We start from the raw sequence: 19,670 nt of genomic DNA, 5'->3' as shown, positions 1-19,670 counted from the left end.
GATCACCTCCCTCTGTATACTCTGCTATAGCACAGGTGGCACATTGAGGGAATTGGGCTGGGTAAGGGAGGGAGACACCTGGGACCTGCTAGAGAAGAACCTGGGAACAGCTATCAGCCACAAGAGCAGGCATTTGTTTGGCCCTTGTATTGCTAGAACCATTACCACCACCAGCCCTCCCCAGCCCCCTGAAACTGCAAATCTGGATTTTTATGTAAAAATCTCCCAGTTTAAAATCGTTGGCTATTAATTAACATTTTTAAAAAACGGAACAATTGGAAACCATGTTTGTGGGCTGGACCTTGGCCACAGGTCAGTTGGTGAGGTTTGTTCTCTGTGAGCGGGGCTACTTGAGATTTTCTATGCCTAGCAGGTTCTTCCTTCCCTGGAAGTAGAACTCCACATTATACTACAAAGAAATGTTAAAATAGATCCAAGCTTGGGAAACTCCTATTGAAAAACATTACTGCGTTACAGGGTTTTTATGATTCATGTGAAAAGAGGGTAGGTGGATGTAAAATTATTTCATGCAGTTTTGCCTAAGGAGCACAACGAGGCCCTATCATGAGCAGCTTTGCTAAACTGGAATTTTATGTATTAACAAAAATTTGTTTAAAAAATATATATATTTTTGTGTGTGTTTTAATGTGTTGGGGGTATTTTACAGGTCAAATTTGTCAAGATGTCCACCTTCAAAAAGCACTTTGGACTGAAATCCAGAGAAGAATCCCTCCTGTTTAAAGAGCTGGAGAAGGTTCGCCAGGAGGCTAAAAAGGACTTTCTCAAATTCAAGCAGAAGTTGGCGTCTAACCTGACTTCAAATGAAGGACTAGACCACCACCCCCGTCCGGCCCGCCCTGGGGAGAAGAGGAGCGAAGGTTCCTTCACCCCTCGCAGAACCCTTTCCAAAGGGTCCCCTCCCGCCAAAGTCCCTGCGACGGCTGCTGGGGTCTTCCTGCAGGAGGCGCTCCAAGGGATAGCGCGCCCCTTGAGCCCGAGCGAGGCTTTCGCTGTGCGAAAGACCAGACCATTTCGTCCCCAGGAATTTTACTTGCGGAGCTCCGCGTTCCTGCGGTACAGGATCCAGAAGATACCGCCGATCATCACTCCGGACGTCGGCACATCTAAACCTGTGGTCCTGCGGCCGCTGCCCACGTCCCTGGGCAAGTCAAGAGCGCGCCTGAGTCCCGGGAGCCCGCGGGCCGCAGCGGCCAGGCGGGTCGTCGACCTGGCAGAGGAGCAAGAAGCAAACCAGGAGATAACTCAGTTCTCGGAGGCCCAGAGGGCCAAAGACAGGAAGACCAGCTCCATTTCCAGCGAGGACAGCGACTGGGAGGCGGGCTGGTGGCGGAGGAGAGTAAAGATTCGCGCTCACTTCACGAGCCAGGGCTCAGTCCCCAGGGGGTCGGAGGCAGACGGGTCCATTTCCAAAGCAGTGTGGGAGAGTGGCCTGCTTAGGGATGTGCAGGAGGTCGCCCAGCCTGAGCTGCTGCCCACCAGAGTGATCCCCAAAACCATCGAGGAGGTCATCACCTCGCTGCAGTCGGAGGCCCAGCTGGCCTCTGACCAGATCATCAGAGAGCTCATACAGAGCATCCTGGGCCAGAACTACGACATAAAAATGGAAGTAGGTGACCAGAACGACGGTTATGTTTTTCCTGGGTAAAACAACTTTTAGTAGAGAGAGAGATATGTACTGATCTCTCTTTATAGATAAATCTCTCTATATATCTGTTCCATATATTCGATATAAGCTGTTGATGCATACATTATTTAGGATACATGTTATTCCATTACATATAATATTTCATCATATATGATGTTTTCTAACACAAAAACATCATATATGATGATGAGTCATTGACAGAGTCATTGATCTTCTTTGTATTTCATTTGAATTTTGAATTTTCATTCAAGGAGTGTGTCTTCTTTTTGAAGTGAAGGAATATGGGAGATTATTCCAAAATCTGGTTTAAAGATCATTATATTAGCTAAAGTCTGGAATAATGAATCACAGGTTACCTTCACTTTCAAAAACTGTGATTATTTAGTAATGAAATAACAGGCATTTCATATGAAGAACTTGCTCTTTTTCTGTTTGTTTAGCCTTATCAGTAATGAAGAACAATAAAGGTGAGTTTTTGTCCTAAGGAGTTCAGTATGCTACAATTAAGAAATTTAACTGATAAGAATTCTGTATTTTCAGTGAAAATAGTTCTCTTGAAGCATTTAAAAATGTATTTCCTAGGTCTCTCCAATTATAAAGACTTAGACGTGCTTCTTGTGTGCAAAGTACTATGGGACACACTTTATGTGCATCTTTTCTTAATAAAAACAGCATCAGGTAAATAGATACCAGTAAAAGTCCTGTTTTATTTAAGAGGCTTGCTAGCTTTAGTAAGACTGAAGAATTGGCACAAGGATTCTACAGCTAAAGCATGGTAGAGCTGGAATTCCACCTGTTGTCTCCTGGTAAAGACTAGATTGGAATAGTTTCCAGGAAGGCCCATTTGTCAACTATGATATGTCCCCCAGAGGAAGCAAAGTTAGATAGGGTCATATTTAAGTTTAAGATATTTTGTCGATTATATAGACTTTGCTCTGGTGGGAGCATTCAAAGCAAATAGTAACAAGGGAACATTAGTCCCACAATAAAGGGAGGTTGGGGGGAAGGAGAAAGAGAGAGAGACTCAGAGAGACTATTTGAGAATGACAAAGGGAATGATAGTAAGGGGGAAGAAGATTCTACTGCTGTTTTTGGCTGCAGCCTCAAATCTATTGTTGTACAAAGAATACTGCCACCAAATTATGTCTTTGAAATAGTTTCATCCCCCAAATACACTCTTGGCTGTGATTTGAGGAACATGATCATAAAGAGAAACAAAAACATATATAAGCTAGAGTCTCTAGTGTCATCTTTGACCAGAATATCGCAAGTATTCTGAATTAGGACCCCCCCATTTACTGAACAAGATCAGCACGACTTCTTGAGTCATTTTAAATGGAGTATTTCTAGTTAATTTTTTTTTTTTTGCAAATCTTTTTGGAAAAGGAATTAAGAATGCCCAACTGAAGGGCCTTAGCAAAGAGGAGAAAGGCCTCAGTATTCTTTTAAGATGGGCTATATATTTTATGGCATAGTCAAGCTACTAGACATAAAGAGGGGCTGGTATTAGAAACTTGCTCAGAGGTCCTGTACAGTTGAGGAAAGTTGTATAGCAGGGTAAAGGCCCATAAGAAAGAATACATTTTGGAGGACTCAAATGGAATTGGGGTATATGAAGGAATAACATCAAATAAATAATGAATATTAGAAAGCAAATTTTATTCTGCTAAAATATTCATTTGTATCCTTTTTTTGTTTTTGGTACTTTGGTGACCCAAATTAAGAAGGGTTGATGTCAGTGGAGGGTCCAAACTTTGAACAATGTACAGCAAAAAAAGGCCATTTTTGAATATACTTTATATACAACTAGAAAAAAAAAAGAGGCCATCCTTTCTATATTCCCTGTGGTGTCACTAGAGATGGTAAGGGTAATGAGATAATAATAAGATAATAATAAGGGTAAGTAATGAGGTACTTCTATTCTTTCCAACCAGGATGGTGTCAACAGCAGCCTAATAGGGAATCAGAACTCCTATTTTCCCATCCAACAGTAACAAAGAGGCCCCCAACCCTGATCCTAGTGGAGGCTGAATGAGGAACCTGAATCATTATCCCTACCTGGCAGTAATGAGGCATTGCCTGCCCTATTCCCAGTGCTTTATTAGAGTAGTGTCAGAGGAAGCCACCTAAAACAGAAAGTTTAAATAAGATCCAGAGTTTTAATGATACCTCAAATGTTCAAGTTTTTATAGAAAAATTGCTTGTCATGCCAAGAACCAAGAACACCTTCATTCAAAAAAACAAAACAAAACAAAACAACAACAACAACAAAAAAAAACCAGTAGGTGCCAGTATTGAGATGTTTGGATTATCTGACAAAAACTTTAAAGTAGCCCTCAAAAATGCTTTAGTAAATAATTATGAACATATTTGAAAAATTAGAAAAAATAGAAAGTCTTAGCAGAGAAGTAAAAAGTCTCAGGAGAACCAAAGGAAAAATTTCAAGCTGAAAAATACAATAACTGAAATAAAAACTGTGTGGATGGTTTCCCCAGCTTAATGGAGAACCTAGGGGACAGAATCAATGAACTCAAAGATAGAACAATAAGACTGACCTCAAGTGAAAAAGAGAAACTAGACTGACAAAATTCAAAACAAAACAAAAATCTATAGGCTTTTAGAAACCTCTGAAATTAAACAAAAAAATGTAATCTTCATGTCATCACAGTCCTGGAAGGAGAGAAAAGATAAGGCAGGATTGAAAAAGTACTCAACCAAATAGTGGCTAAAAAGTCTCCAAATTTGATAAGAAATATAAATCTACAAATTGAAGAAGACGAGTGAATCCCAAACTGAAGAAATCCATGACAAGACATTTAATATTTACACTTCTGAAAACTGAAGTTACAGACAAAAATCTCAAAAGTAGAAAAATAATGTTACCTACAAGGGAAAGCAACTTGAATGACAATAGATTTCTCATCAGAAACCCAGCAGGTCAAAAGTTATGGGTACAACATTTTTCAAGTGCTGAAAGAAAAGAATTGTCTGCTCAATTCAGTTTCCATGAAATTATCTCTCAGGAATGAAAGGGCAATCAAGACTGTCTTAGTCAGCTTTTTAAGTTCTGCGACCAAAACACGACAAAAACAAAGTAAAATTTATTTGTGGCTTATCGTTCCATAAGGTTTATGAGGTCTTGTCTATAGATAGCTAACTCCATTGCTCTGGGCCCAAGGTGAGGCAGAAAGTCATGGTGGAAAGATGTGGAGGAGTAAAGCAGATTAGAATATGGCAACAAGGAAGCAGGGGGAGAGAGAGAGAGAGAGAGAGAGAGAGAGAGAGAGAGAGAGAGAGAGAGAGAGAGAGAGAGGGCAAAATATAAACTCAAAGGCACATGCCCAGTGACCTACCTCCTCTAGGTTCACTCTACATGCCTACAGTTACCACCCAGTTAATCCATTCAAGAGGCTTAATATATTGATTAGGTTTAGGCTTTCATCACCCAATCATTTCACCTCTAAACTTTCTTGCATTATCTCACACATGAGCTTTTGGGGAATACTTTATATCTAAACCATAACAAAGATGGTCTCAGATTAAAGAAAACTAAGAGATTTTGTCCTACCCTGAAAGCATGGCCAAAGGAAGAGCTCTAATCAGGAAGGAAAAAAAATTTTTGGAGAACTGGGAAAGAAGAAAGTTTGCAGTAAACAAAACTATGGCTATGTAAATAGACCTTCATTCTTTTGCGTTTTCTAGGTATAACATATCAAATTTGTGGACCACATGTAAAGCAATGCTGAGGAGGACATTTATAGCACTAAATGTATACTTTAGGAAAGAGGAAAAGTATTAGATCAGTAATCAAATATCTAAGTTGGGATAACAGCTGAATTACTGGAATAAGTAAAAGATATCTACTTTTAAGTATGTTCAAAGCCATTTGATCCTAGCAAATTGTATTGTACTTAACAGCAAATACAACAGTAAGCTAAAATAACTTTGAAAAAGAAGAATAATGTTGAAAGTTATCAGTGTACCTTATTTCAAGTTTTATATAGATACAGTAATCAAGACTGTGTGCTGTTAGTGGAGACAGAGACACACTGATCTGGAGCAGAATAGATCACACAGAGATCCACACAAACTGATTTGACGGAGGTGCAAAAGCAATGAAAGACTGAAAATCTTTGTGACAAATGATACTGGAAAAAGTGGATGTCCACAGGAAAAAAAAATAAACCTTTTCCTAAGTGTCATGCATTATACAAAAATTAACTTGATTGTAAAGCCATAAAACCTTCAGAAAAAAAATAGGAGAAAAGCTTCTGGATGTATGGTTAGGCAAAGAGAGCTTAGACTTCACACTAAAAGAATGATCCATAAAGAAAATTTGACAATTTAGATTATATCCATATTAAGCTTTTTTTTTCTCTGTAAAAGAACCTGTTAAAGAGTATGAAAAAACAAACTGTAGAATGTTAGGAAATATTTGCTAACCACATTTCTAGTAAAGGACCAGTATCTAGAATTATAAAGAATTTTCAAGACTCAACAGTAAAACATCCAATTAGAAAATGGGCAAAACCCCCCATCATTAGACATTTCACCAAATAGAATATGCAGATGGCATGTAAGTACAAGAAAAGATGTTCAACACCATCATTAGGAAAATGTAAGTTAAATCCATAATGAGATATCATCACCTACATATCAGAATGCCTAAGATAAAAAATAGTGATGATGACAAATACTAGCAATGATGGAGATATACTAGTGTTGGTAGGAAAACAAAATAGTATGTCTACCTTGGAAAATAGTTTGTCAGTTTCTTTAAAAAGTAAGCATGCTAGTACCATGTGACCCAGCAGTTACACTCTTGGACAGTTATCTCAGAGAAAGGAAAAAGTATTCTTACACAAAAATCTGATATAGTTTCTCATACCTACTTTATTTATTTTTTTTAAAGAAAGAGTGAGAGAGGGGAGAGAGAGAGAGAGAGAGAGAGAGAGAGAATTTTTTTTTTAATATTTATTTTTTAGTTCTCCGCGGACACAACATCTTTGTTGGTGTGTGGTGCTGAGGATCGAACCTGGGCCGCACGCATGCCAGGCGAGCGCGCTACCGCTTGAGCCACATCCCCAGCCCTCTCATACCTACTTTAATAGAGATAACCCCAAACTGGGAACAATCCACATGTCCTTCAAAAGACAACAATAAAAAGAAATGAAGTGTTAATACCTGCAACAACTTGGATGAATGTCCAGAGAATTATTCTGAAGAAAAATCACAAGTCTACAAAAGTTAGATATTGTATGATTCTATTTATACAGTAGTCTTAAAATGACAAATTTGCTGAAATAGAAAACAGAATTATGGCTGCCAGAAATTAAGGATGAATTTTGGTGGAGGAAGGTGAGTGGAAAATATGTGTGGCTTTACAAGGGAAAGATGAAAAAATTGTGGTGATGCAAATGTATTTGTATCCTGACTCTGCCAGCATTGGTATTCTTGCTGTGATATTGAATTAAATTTTGCACAATTTCATCATTGGAAAAAGCTGAGTAAAGTGTATACCAGACCTCTTTGTATTACTATTACTATTATTATTATTATTATTGTTGTTATTATTATTATTGAGCTAGGGGTCTTACTATGTTGTCCAGGCTAGTCAAAACATGTGTTTTCCAAACAAATGGGCTAAAGCAATCCTTCTGCCTCAGTCTCCCAAGTAGACAGGACTTCAGATGCACAGCATCATACCAGCTTAAAAGGATCTCTCTGTATTGTTTCTTAAAATTGAATGAGAATTTACAGTTGTCTCAAAACGAAAACTTTAATAATTAAAGATATTAGCATATTAAATTTTTTTGTTTTACATATGAGAGGCAAACACTCTATTACTGAGCTATACCCCCAGCCCAAACATCTTCACAGATTCTTTAAAAAGTTTACAATTCATTTTATGAGTTGTAAGAAGAGACATAAGGAAATAATAATACAGATTGAACCTCCCTAATCTGAAGTTTTAAATCCCCTAAGGAAACATATTTCAGATTTTGGATTTGGATTTTTAGATTAAGGATGATCAAGGGATAGTTCATGTGAATATTCTGAAAATAAAACAAAACAAACAAAATTCCAATACTGAAACATTCTGGTCTCAAACATTTTGGCTAAAGGATACTCAACTCGTATATATTCTTCTATGCCTTCTTTAACTTTCCCAAATAACCAATACTTCTTTACCCTCTACACTGATCTCAATTCTTAGTACAAGTATGCATACACACAGGCACACACACAGGGTTTTTTTTTTATAAAAATAAATGTCTATACATATTATTTTGTAACTTATTTTTTGACACACTGATGAATATCAATATGTATTCCTTATAGAGCTATATATTGTTCCATAGTACTTAAACATTTTCTTGGCTCTTTGTTTTTCAAATTTCAGTTTTCCCCATCTTAGGAACAAATTTTTGATTATGGGAGGGTATAAATCAGAGAATCAACTAGAACTGGACAGAGAAAAGCAATTCATATTGCTTAAATGACAAAAGTATAAGTGGGAGAGACTAGTTTGGCAAATCTTTTCAATTCAGTATGATAGGCAAATTTACTACACTTTGTGCTGTACTTTATTGTCCTCATAGATGTAACAGCTTATGCTAGTACAAATTATGTGATGATTAAGAAATTATCTGATTATTTCCAAATAAATTTACAGTTTATTTTTTTCTGTGACGTTTTAAAATCTTGCACATGACATTTTGATGCTTTCAGTAAATACAAAATGCTTATGTATTATTTATTTTTTTTATTGCAAGAGAATTCCTATTCCTTCAGTTGCTTTGATTATAGTAATAATTTTGAAACAAGTCAGAAGTTATTTTTTCAAAATAGACCTATTCTTTGTTGGATACAAGTGCAGTTTATTTTCCATAAGAATATCTTTGAAGGATTGAAATATAGTGTTACTTGACAAGTGAAATTCTATTTTACTACAGAATTCAGATATATGTTTTCTGTTTTTCATAGTACACATACTACCAACAGTGATTTTTTCTTTTGCTTGTTTATGTAATTAAGTCCTAAACTACAAAGGACAAAGTTCAGGTGCAAAGTGATGGATTTTCTCATGTGTCAGCATTTGTCTGCACATGAGAGGTAAAGTAAAGAATTTAAAAAGAATTTTAAAATGTTAAAAATTTAATTTTCACTGGCTATTTCAGGTAAAATTATTTGAATATTTAGGATAAAAGCATCTCTTCCCTATTCTATGGATTATTATTTAATACATAACTCAGTTTCACTTTTATTTGATAATGTAGACCTTTTAAATGCTTTTCAATGTCAAGGACTGACCCAAGGCCTTAGAATCTCTTGGAGTGGGAGGTGAGGTGGACACTAGCTGATACTGCATAGTTAAAATCCATCACTAATTGCCACTGTAACATTGTTGGGTGTTACAAGTCTTCTTTAAGGGTAATTTTTTATACCTTCAAATCATCATTTTCCTTTATTTTGTGTAAAACTAGAGGAAAGAGCATATATAATTTTAAAGTTATAGCAGGCTTAGAATAATAAGGCTACCTGGACAACAGTTTGATTGAACAGAATATCCCAGTTAGATTACACATTCACTTATTGTACATGGAAGCTGTTTATTTTTTTTTTACTGAAAAGCACAGTGTTTGTTTGTGATTGAAGTCAACCATTCTGTAGCTGTAAACAGTCTGAAGCTAGGCAGCTGTATTCTTTACAGTGTTTGTTTTAAAGCAGGATAGGTAAACATATGGGTTTCAAGGATGGGTAGATAAACAGTTTTGGTAATAAAATAAAAATCGAGAACTAGCCAACCACAGTCGTGTTTAAGCATCTTTTATCCCAAATGAAAACAGTAGAAGAGACTGAACAGTACATTTTCTAATTGTGTGAGATATTTGTTTTATTTTAGGGAGAATATTCTTTTATTTCCATTGTAGAGTGTCCTGAATTTTGGTCTCATGATAATGGAGAGAAATGGCTTAACAAAATTTGCCACATATATTTTCTTTATAATCATGGTAGGAAAATTTTGTTTTTAATTTATCAAATGAAGCTAAAAATAGTTTTTTTAAAAAAATTCTGGACATACTAGGATTTATTTTATGTATGATTTAGTGGTTATCAGCATTTATTTAGTAAATGTTCCTTGACATATTTATGTTCTCATATGGAAAAGACATTTCAGAGTTCTTGTGAATTTTCTTTTAGTATTTCCTTACCCCCCCTTTTTTTTTTTTTTTTTTTTTTTACTAAAACAGTATATAGAGCTGAAAGGTCACCTGATTTATGTATGTTGTGTGTGTGTGTGTGTGTGTGTGTGTGTTTAAATTTATATATACTTTTTAAAAAATTTATATATAAATTATATATAAACTTTGTGTTATAGATAACAAAACCAAAATCCATTGAGGGAAAGTGACTTTGCAAGGCCATACAGCGAATTAACATAGTTGGGAGTAGAACTATTCAGTTCTTCTGTCAACCAGTCCAGAACTGTTTTTATTTGTATTATATAATGCTGATGGTACTTTCTTTACTCTACAATCCCCATCTTTCCTTTCTTTTCCCCCCTTGTTACCTTACGATGTAGAACCAAACTACCCAGAACTGTTTTTCATTGTGATATCTCTGCTCCTAAATCTCTGCATTAGTGGGAGGACCACTGCATTCCTCTGTGCTGGTGGTGTGTTCCCATAACCTCTTGCTAGTAACTTCTAAGTTGAGCACATCTGGGCGTTGGGAAAAGTCAGCAAGAAACAAGGATTTGCTCTCAGAGCACTGTGATGTTGGTAAAGATGGTGGGCATGGGATGGGATTTGGGCTGGTCTCCCAAGCTACCACATTCTTTCATCAAAGTAAAAGGATACAGGTGGAACAAATGACAGTGAGAACATTATAAATTTGTTTTGTGACTACTAACCAGTTACATTCAGCCCCAAATCACTGATTCTGCCATCTTAGGTTGATGTTGATATGAATAGAAGATAAAATCTTTATCTTCCATCACTGGTGCAGTAACAGGCTGGCTCACTTTCACTCAATCTGACTAATTTTATTTTTTTGGAAATATTTGAACTACTCTCAAAGTGAATACCCAGAAGTACTTTCTTTCCTTGGTCCAATGGGAATAGGATATGAGTCCCCATCTTTTTTGGGGAAGAAGAGCTACTGTAATATTTGAAATTTTATTACTTATGATGATTTAGGGCCCTGTTGAGAATTCTCAACTTGAGAGAATGAGACATGTCATTGGCCTAACCAGGAATTCCCAGGAGGAAGAGTCAATAATTTAGATATTATTAAAGGAGTGCTACCCGATTGATGACTATATATGGTGAACTGTAAATTGGCATACTGGTCATCAGATTTATTTTGTCTTGGTAATAAGTAACATTCCCTGTACCCTCCACTGCTTCACCCATTTGAAAGAAGTAGCCTATCTTTTCTTTAGACCTCACAGATAATACAATAAAAAAATTCCTGTCCTTTGCTTGGCTTACTATAAATTTATTAGGCACACAGGAGCAGATTATAATAAAGCCAGACCTCATCATTTTAGCAAGATTTCCCCTCAAGAACATCTTGAGTCTCAAGCTCTTCATCTCTTAATCATTGAAAATAGGGTTATGAAGAAATGAAAGATTGAGACAGCTGAGACACTTTTTCATTGTTCTGCTTTCATTATGCTGTTGAGACCTGTCTCATTGTATAGTCTCTGAGAATCAGTTATTACCCTGGAAAGTGATTATCAGTTTACTCAATAATGGCTTTTTATGCACGACTGTTCTATTGCTCTTTAGGGTTAAATGAAAAGGCTTATTAAATATCCATTTACAATGGGATCTTTGAAAACACTAAATGGAATGTATAATTCATATAGACTGTCACTAGTACAAAGCCAAATCAGTTTAACCAAATATCAAGTTACAAGGAAATAAGGAGTAAGTGACAGTCCTTATAGAACTAGTTCTGGTTAGCTAATGGGTCCAGACAATCAGAAAACCCAAAGTAATAGTGGCTTAAACAAGATGGAAGTTTATTTCTCTTTGGTTGGAAAAAATAGATATGGTGTGGGGTCAGGGATCCAGAACCTGCCATCTAATCCACTGACTGGAGTCCTCATTCCCAAGGTCACCTCAAGGTCCAGTATGGCTGCACCAGCTGTCATGTCTGTATTCTAGCCAGCAGGAAGGCATTTAATAAGGAACTCACATGCCCAGAGTTGCTTATCACTTTGGCTTATATTTAAGCAGTCCCTAATTAGCCACATCACCACATCTTGCTACATAGAGAATGAAAAAAGAAGTCACTTTTCTGGAAATTCATGTGCCAAAGTTCATTGTTATGGGGGAAGAAGAGATATTGAGGCAGGGTTTAAAATGTTCTGTATAGGTGAGACCCTCACAGCACAGAGTTATTTACTTTCTGTAAAGATTTATTGAGCACCTGTAACATTTCTTTAGTACTGTACTAGGCACTAGGAATTGAAAGATTCTGTATGTGACATAGTTTTTAGCTTTAACGAATAAGGTTACATATAGAGGAGATTAGTAGACAGTGGAAAACAATAGAGCCAGACCTGGTTTAGAGTTAGATGACCTAACTTGGGATCCTTGACTTATAATTTATTTATTCCTTAAATTATTGGTGTCTCATTTTCTCATCTGTGCAGTAGAGCTGGTAGGATTTATCATACATGCTGTGAGGGTAAAATGTTCTTAAATAAGATAATGCAGGTTAAATGTGCTGCATTGTTTTTAATGTGCATTGGTGCACTGTGTCCTAGCAAAGTGAATGAGCTACATTCCCATTGGTCGTGAGCCCAATCAGTTTCTCTACATCCTCACAAGCTTTCTGTGTTAGTGTGCCTTTGAATCTTTGCTAATTTGAAAGTTCAGTGGTTTCACTAGTGCAAAGCATGTCCTCAGCATCTTGATAAGAAATGTGGAAGCAGGAACCCACCTCTCAATGCAAACTCTCACCAGAACACTCTTTGGTCTTTAAGGCATTTTTCTATCCACTAAATGTTATTGGGTGCCAATCATGACTGGTGTTTATTAGGCACTAAGAAATAGATGTGAACAAATGAAATCCCTCCTCTCTTCGACTTAAAAACTAGATGGAATAGACAGTAAACAAATCACTAATGTCTTATGTGGCAATATGTAATATAAGGAAGAATAATTCAGAATAAGGTAGAGAATAATGGAGGTGGAGATAAACCTAAATAAGATGGTCAAGATAGGGTCATAAGAGAACATGAGGATTGAGATGTAACTCAGTGTGTGAGGCCCTGAGTTCACAGTACTAGTGGGAAAAATGACATTTGAGGAGAAGGCTGAAGACAGTAAGGGAGAAACCCATGTAACTTATGTATGGGGGTGTGCATCAATCTAGGCAGAGGGAAGATACAGTATAAGGTTCCAAGGCAGAATTGTTCCTGTGGTGTTTGAGGCACAAAGTAATGGGAATAGAAAGTGTATTTAGGAGATTATGTCACAAAGGTAGCCAAGAGCTAGATCCATAGTCGTCCTCAATACTGTCAGACTGAGTGTTCCTTTCTTTCTGGATATGTTTTTCCCCTTTTAATGTCCTTAAAAAATTCTTAGTTATCTTTTATGTATTTGTGTAGTGTCAAAAGTAAATATAATGCTCTATTTGTAACATACAGGAAAGATGAGAGTACTTCATAATTAAATTATAATTATAAATGACCACATTAGAATACATAATGAAATCATTGGCTGCTTTCATCTAATGATAATGAGGGTGTTTTGAGTATGAATATAAGAAACGATAATGTACAAGAAAGCCCATAAAAATGAAAGAACAATGCAATTGGCTCTAGAAGATGTGTTCTGAAAAATAATAGCAGACTATAATTACATGTATCCAATAAGAGAAAATTGGAAATAACTTTAGGTGAAGTACAGATGTATATTACATTTCAATTAAAGACTTGAAATGAGCTAGGCCTCTTTTTTCAAAATAAATCTCTAATGTGACATGGGAAAAGGTAAGAATTTATCAAAAAACCAAAACCAAAATAAACAAAACATATTTCCCAATTTGAAATCTCAAAATGCCAGGGCATGTTCAGTCCTGGTACTTAAAAATGAACGCAGATACCATTTGGGGGAGGGATGTGGGCATTTCTTTGTTTTATGGTACTAGCTTGTGATCTGTAGATGATGAGACTGTAGGATGGATTGGAAAAAAGAGTAATACAAGAAGACACGGAGAAAGAGACCTCCATGAAAAGTTTCAAGGTGAAACAATAATAAATCATTTAAAATTAAATAAATAACTTCAATATGCAATTGTTATTACATAAATTTGTTGTCACTTTGCTAAAAATCTTTAAAAATTATATAGTTTAGCAATAACATTTTGAAACCTATTCATCTGTTAATGAAACATTCATTATTACTATGTTTCACATCTGCTAATTTTATTATGTTTGGTTCTAGTTTACAAAATGAATTTTATATATCCTATGTACATATTTGTATGTAACTGTTAACCAATGAGGCAGGTGTGTTGTTTTGGTAACTTACTATTACTAGCCTAGTTGCTATAATTGACACAGTAGTTGTGTTACTGGATAATAAACTATGGGTTATGTTAGGGAAACACTTTATGTTTATTTATTTATTTATTTTTTATTGGTTGTTCAAACCCTTACAAAGTTCTTGACATATCATATTTCATACATTAGCTTCAAGTGGGTTATGAACTCCCATTTTTACCCCAAATACAGATTGCAGAATCACATCGGTTACACATCCACATTTTTACATAATGCCATACTAGTAACTGTTGTATTCTGCTACCTTTCCTATCCTCTACTATCCCCCCTCCCCTCCCCTCCCATAACACTTTATGTTTAAATACATAAAATGGAATTAGATTCTGGCCTCATGTATTTATAAAACGTTTTCTTTTTTTTCCTACACGTAAGCCTTTTAGAACACACAAAAATCATGGAGGAGGGATGTGGGCATTTCTTTGTTTTATGGTACTAGCTTGTGATCTGTGGTATGTCTGCTGTATCTCTGGCTTTCCTTGTCTGTTAAATACATTCACATTTCCTGTAGTACTTCCATTCTTTCCCATTGTGACAATCCAAAATTCTGCCCCCCTGCCAGCATTTCCAAATGTCCTTAGGGAGTAGTACCATCTCTTCTGAGTATCTCTAATGTGAGAATCTTGCCCACAAGTAGAACTTTGGATTTCACTGAGTGACATGGAAAGACATTGAAGGATTTTGAGCAAGGACATGACATTATCTCATCTTGTTTTAAAAAGGATCAGATGACTATTGTGTGGACATTAGATTATAGATGGGAAATGGGGAAGGAAGGAAGAGCCATTGCCTATTGCAATAACACATGTGAAAGATGATAGTGGCCTGAGACAACTGTGGTTAGTGATGGTAGTAGAGAAGGCTGTGAGAAATAGTCTGATTCAGCATACACTTTGAAAGTTGCTTACATGTTGAATGTATGGAGAGAGAGAAAAAAAGAAAAGGGACAAAGGGTCGGGGGAGGGAGGGAGAGAAAGGGCAAGGACAAATCCATGTTTTTTAGTGTGTGTAGCTAACAGAATTTCCATTTTAAACAAGGGTGGACCAGGTTTTGGGGTTGATTTTGGACATTTTAACTTTGAGCTGCCTAATATACTTCCAAGTAAAAGTGATAATACAATACAATATAATTCAATTCTAGGGTTCAGTTGGAAGGTTGGGGCTAGAGAAATTGGGGATCATCAATGATCAGATGCTATTTGAATTCATCAGATTGGAAGAGGTGACCAGGGGAATGAGTGTAGCTATAGAGTAGAGGAGATCTAAGCACCTAGAGTTCAGAGGCAGAGAGAAGTAGAATTAGTAAAACAAAACAAAACAAAACAAAACAAAACAAAACAAAAAAACCCTGAGGAGTGCCTTACGCAGGAGGAAAGCCAGGAAAAGGTGTATAGGGTCTTGAAAGCCAAGTGAAGAAAGTATTTCAGGAAGGATGCAGTAACTGTGTCAAATACTACTACATTGAGTAATGAAAACCACCAAGTTTGACATAGTATTATAACTACAATATTTAACTCTACACACACCTACCCATGTTATAGATTTTATTGCTCTTGCAAATGACTTATCATTTCTATTTACATTTTCAAATTGTTTATTACTGTATTAGTTTTCAATATGTTGGTCATGTATCCAATAATATCTCTGAACTCTTATTGTTCTAAGGTTTGCCTATAGAATTTCTTTTTTTCATAATAGTAATGCTTTATTCATAATAACAAAGTCTAGAACCAACACAGGTGTGTTCTTCAACACATAAGTATATATATATATATATATATATATATATATATATATATATATATATATATTTCACCAAGATTCTAAAATACATTGTAAGTGCCATAGAAGAGTCCCTTAGCAAATGCATCATTTTAGATGTTGAGTGTTCTTGATAATTTAGGTTTTAGTCTTTTAAGGACATATGCCTTCTTTCATGCTCACTCTTCTGGGGGAATATTTTCTGGAATCTGTCATAGGCTTTTCCCCTGTACTCCCATTACCTAGTGTGGGTACACCCTGTAGAAGTGCTTAGACAATTCTTTTCTTGAGGACAAAGGGGGCACCATTTTGGATGCCAGTTCTTTTTTTTTTTTTAAAAAATCCTTTATTTCCTCTTCATTTTTTTAAAATTTATTTTATTTTTTTAATTTATTTTTTAGTCTTCGGCGGACACAACATCTTTGTTGGTATGTGGTGCTGAGGATTGAACCCAGGTCGCACGCATCCCAGGCCAGCGCACTACTGCTTGAGCCACATCCCCAGCCCCTGGATGCCAGTTCTTTATGCTATTCTATATTACAGTGATTCCCCAAGGTCTCACTGGGTGAGGGAACTATGCACCCCACACCCTGTATTCAGCTGTGCTTTGAATTCCTTTGTTTTCTTTTTTAAATTTTTGTTTCCTCCTTCCCATTAGGCTGCAGCTGTCTCCGTTTTGTAGTCAGTATTTCAGTATGCTGTAAGGAGCCCCTCTCCCACAGCTCTCTTCCTAATATCTTATTTCTATTCTGCCGCAGGCTTAGAAACTAGATAAATAAGCCTGGTAATATTATTTGTAAAGTGAGAGTAAATAGCCTCCAAGGGAGGGCCTCACAAGCTTTCCTATGGGAAAGTGTGAGCCTCCTCCACACAGGCCTTTGCTGACATCTCTTCTGTGGTTCTCAGGCCCTTTTTGGTTATATCTTGTTTCCCAGCTCTGCTAGGTCCATATGGTTGTTGGATGTCTGCACAGCAAATAGGTGAGGAATAACTGCTCTTTTCTTTCTTTTCTGTTTTTATTGGTTTAGGGATATTATAAAGTATTTTTGCATTTGAATAAGTCATATTCTTCCATGGAGCTATTAACCAGATCCTTTGCAAATCAGAATAAAAAATAACAACCATAGAACCACAGAATACCTTTGGGCAGTTTGATTATTTAAAATGCAAACTATACTGCTGACCTCGGGGGATTTTTGAACCACAGCTGTCAGTTTAAACAAAACTCCAAACCTATTTAAACTTTTGTTGGATGGGGCACTAGTTTGAGAACTAGTTGGACAGCTTTTAAGACTTAATGACGAAGTTCTTCCCAAGAACACAAATAGAAGCATTGGTACTTGGTATATATATATTCTCTAAGGCCAAATGTAAGATCTTAGTTTATGGCTTTTTTTTTGAGGGGGGAATGGAGATTAATTTCTGTCCATGGATGAATTGCAGTTTATGAATTTTCTTCACCTAGTTGTTACATTGTAAAACTGAGATGAAGCTATTCTTCCCAGACCCCCATCTCCTGCCCTGCTTCTCTTTTCTTTTTTTTCTTTGACATCCTTTTGTTCTCTTTCTCTCATTCATGTCAATACAGTTTATAAGTTGTTCTTAGTTTCCTGTCACTGTCCATTTGAATATTTAAGCAAATGTAGCCTTTTAAATTTTTACTTTGCTCTTACAAGAAATGGAATACCTACCTATCTACCTGCCGATCTTTTTTTTTTTCCACGATTCATTTTTGGATCATTTATGAAAACATTAAATATTCCTTTCATAAATAGTTATAACTGCCCTCAAGGAGCCAGATATTAGGGATGTATAATCTCCCATAAGTATATCTTAGTATATAAAAATGGAACATTTCTGCTTGTGAGTTGTTTGGCATGACTCAAGTACTGTGTGCAATGCCGGGGTCAAGTCAGGTGAGGTACAGAGCCTGCAGGGAGGGGAGCTGGAATGGCAGAGGGTGGTCAGTGCGTAGACTGCAGAAAGGAGTTGAGGTTTGATTCTGATGGCAGTGGGATGCTACTGAAGGATTTTAAGCAGGTGAGTGATGTGGTGCAATTAATGTTTTAGAAAGATCATTCTGGAGGTATTGCTACCATGGACTGGTGGGAAGCAAGAATTAGGAGCTGAAGCCTTGACCCAGAAAGAAGTGAAGAGTGTCTAAATTAAGGCAGGGGCAGTGTGGTTGGAGAGCAGGGCCCAAATTAAACTGACAGCGAGACAGTCCGGTGATGGATTCAGAATTTGGGGGTGGTGATGACAGGGAGCCGGTAAGCTGAACCATACAAAATTGTTATTTTTGTAGGTAAAGAATCATCAAGTCAGAAATTTCATTTGAATCAACTTAATACCTTGGAGCAGGTTAAGGAGTGACAGGATCAGATCACAGAATCATTTGCAGTAAGATAAACTGATAGAAAGAGGTTTTATGAGGGTATTCTTAAAAATAGGATGTTTATATGCTGAGGGGAAAAGCTTACTGGAGATAGGTGCAGGGGAGGGGGTTGAAGCTACGAGAAATAGACAATTTTTTTTGGTTATTTACTATCTTACTTTTTTGTTATTTTTTAAGTTTTGTGGAAGCAGTATATAAACATAGCTTAAAAAGTCAGTATAGTACTGGGCTTATAATGACAGCTCCTTGTCAAACCTTTCCATTCCTTTCCATTCCTTCTCTAATGAGACACCTGCTTTCCAACCTTTTAGAGGCATATATTTATATTTTAAATAATATTTTAATGCCATTAGTTTCTGATTTTCCCTGATAATTGACAGTATCTATTGATTTCCTGTTATTGAATATGATGATTAATTGCTTTTACTACTACCCATCCTCATGGTACATAGATTTTCTTTCCTATATTCCAGTATAGTGAATTATAATTTTTCTCATTTGAAATATTTTATTTATTTTATTTATTTATTCATGCTCACTCTTCTGGGAAAATATTTTCTGGAATCTGTCATAGGCTTTTCCCTATGATTTTTTCTGGAGTTAGTGGTTATTCCCTTCCCATTACTTAGTTTTCTATGTACACAGCACTAATTTATCGTTAAACTATTTATTTATACAAGTAAAAATGTTTTCTTCATATATTCAGACACATCAGGTAATCTCTCCTATTCTTTTTCTGAGATATTCCTCTTGGAGCTTTTGATCTTCTGGTTTAATCAGGATTGATTGCTCTCTGGCCTGCTACTTAGCTGCATCTGGTTTCACTTGTTGATTGGGTTCCACATCTTCTTTTCTTGATTTACTATCAAGAAAGTGGACATGGGAAGATGGGAAGTATGTGTGTGATTTATATTCTATATATGGTGTGTGTGTGTATACAATCTGAAGATTTCATTATTTTGTGCAACCTAAAATGATAGTTTGGGGTGGGGGTTGTGGCTCAGTGATAGAGTGCTTGCCTCACTGGTTTCTATTCTTAGCACCACATATAAATAAGTGAATAAAATAATGTCCATCAACAACTAAAAAAACTATTAAAAAAATAATAGTTTGGCTGGTGGTAGAATTCTAGGTTGGAAATCATTTTACTCAGAAGTTTAGAAGTGTGGTTCTATCTTCTTCTGAACTTGTATCTGCTGGTAGGAAATTAAATGACGTCTCATTTCTGTTCTGTTTTTGGTAACTTTCCCCCTTCTTTCTTAGAA

General features: G+C 36.2%; 1 protein-coding gene across 1 annotated transcript in view; it reads left to right on the top strand.

Moving 5' to 3' along the window:
• Positions 1 to 682: 682 nt before the first annotated feature.
• The window catches only part of TTC6 (tetratricopeptide repeat domain 6), a gene marked incomplete at both ends in the record, with an annotated part of 192,057 nt that continues 173,069 nt past the window's right edge, over positions 683 to 19,670 (top strand). Inside the window, one exon of the mRNA XM_081292914.1 lies at positions 683 to 1,627. Coding sequence (XP_081149040.1) covers positions 683 to 1,627 — 945 coding nt within the window. The remainder of the gene's footprint in view (positions 1,628 to 19,670) is intronic.

The sequence above is a fragment of the Spermophilus citellus genome (genome assembly GCF_964194105.1).
Source record: "Spermophilus citellus genome assembly, chromosome: 4".
NCBI lineage: Eukaryota > Metazoa > Chordata > Mammalia > Rodentia > Sciuridae > Spermophilus > Spermophilus citellus.
Note: the sequence above shows the minus strand (reverse complement) of the source record. Positions and strands in the feature narration are given on the sequence as shown.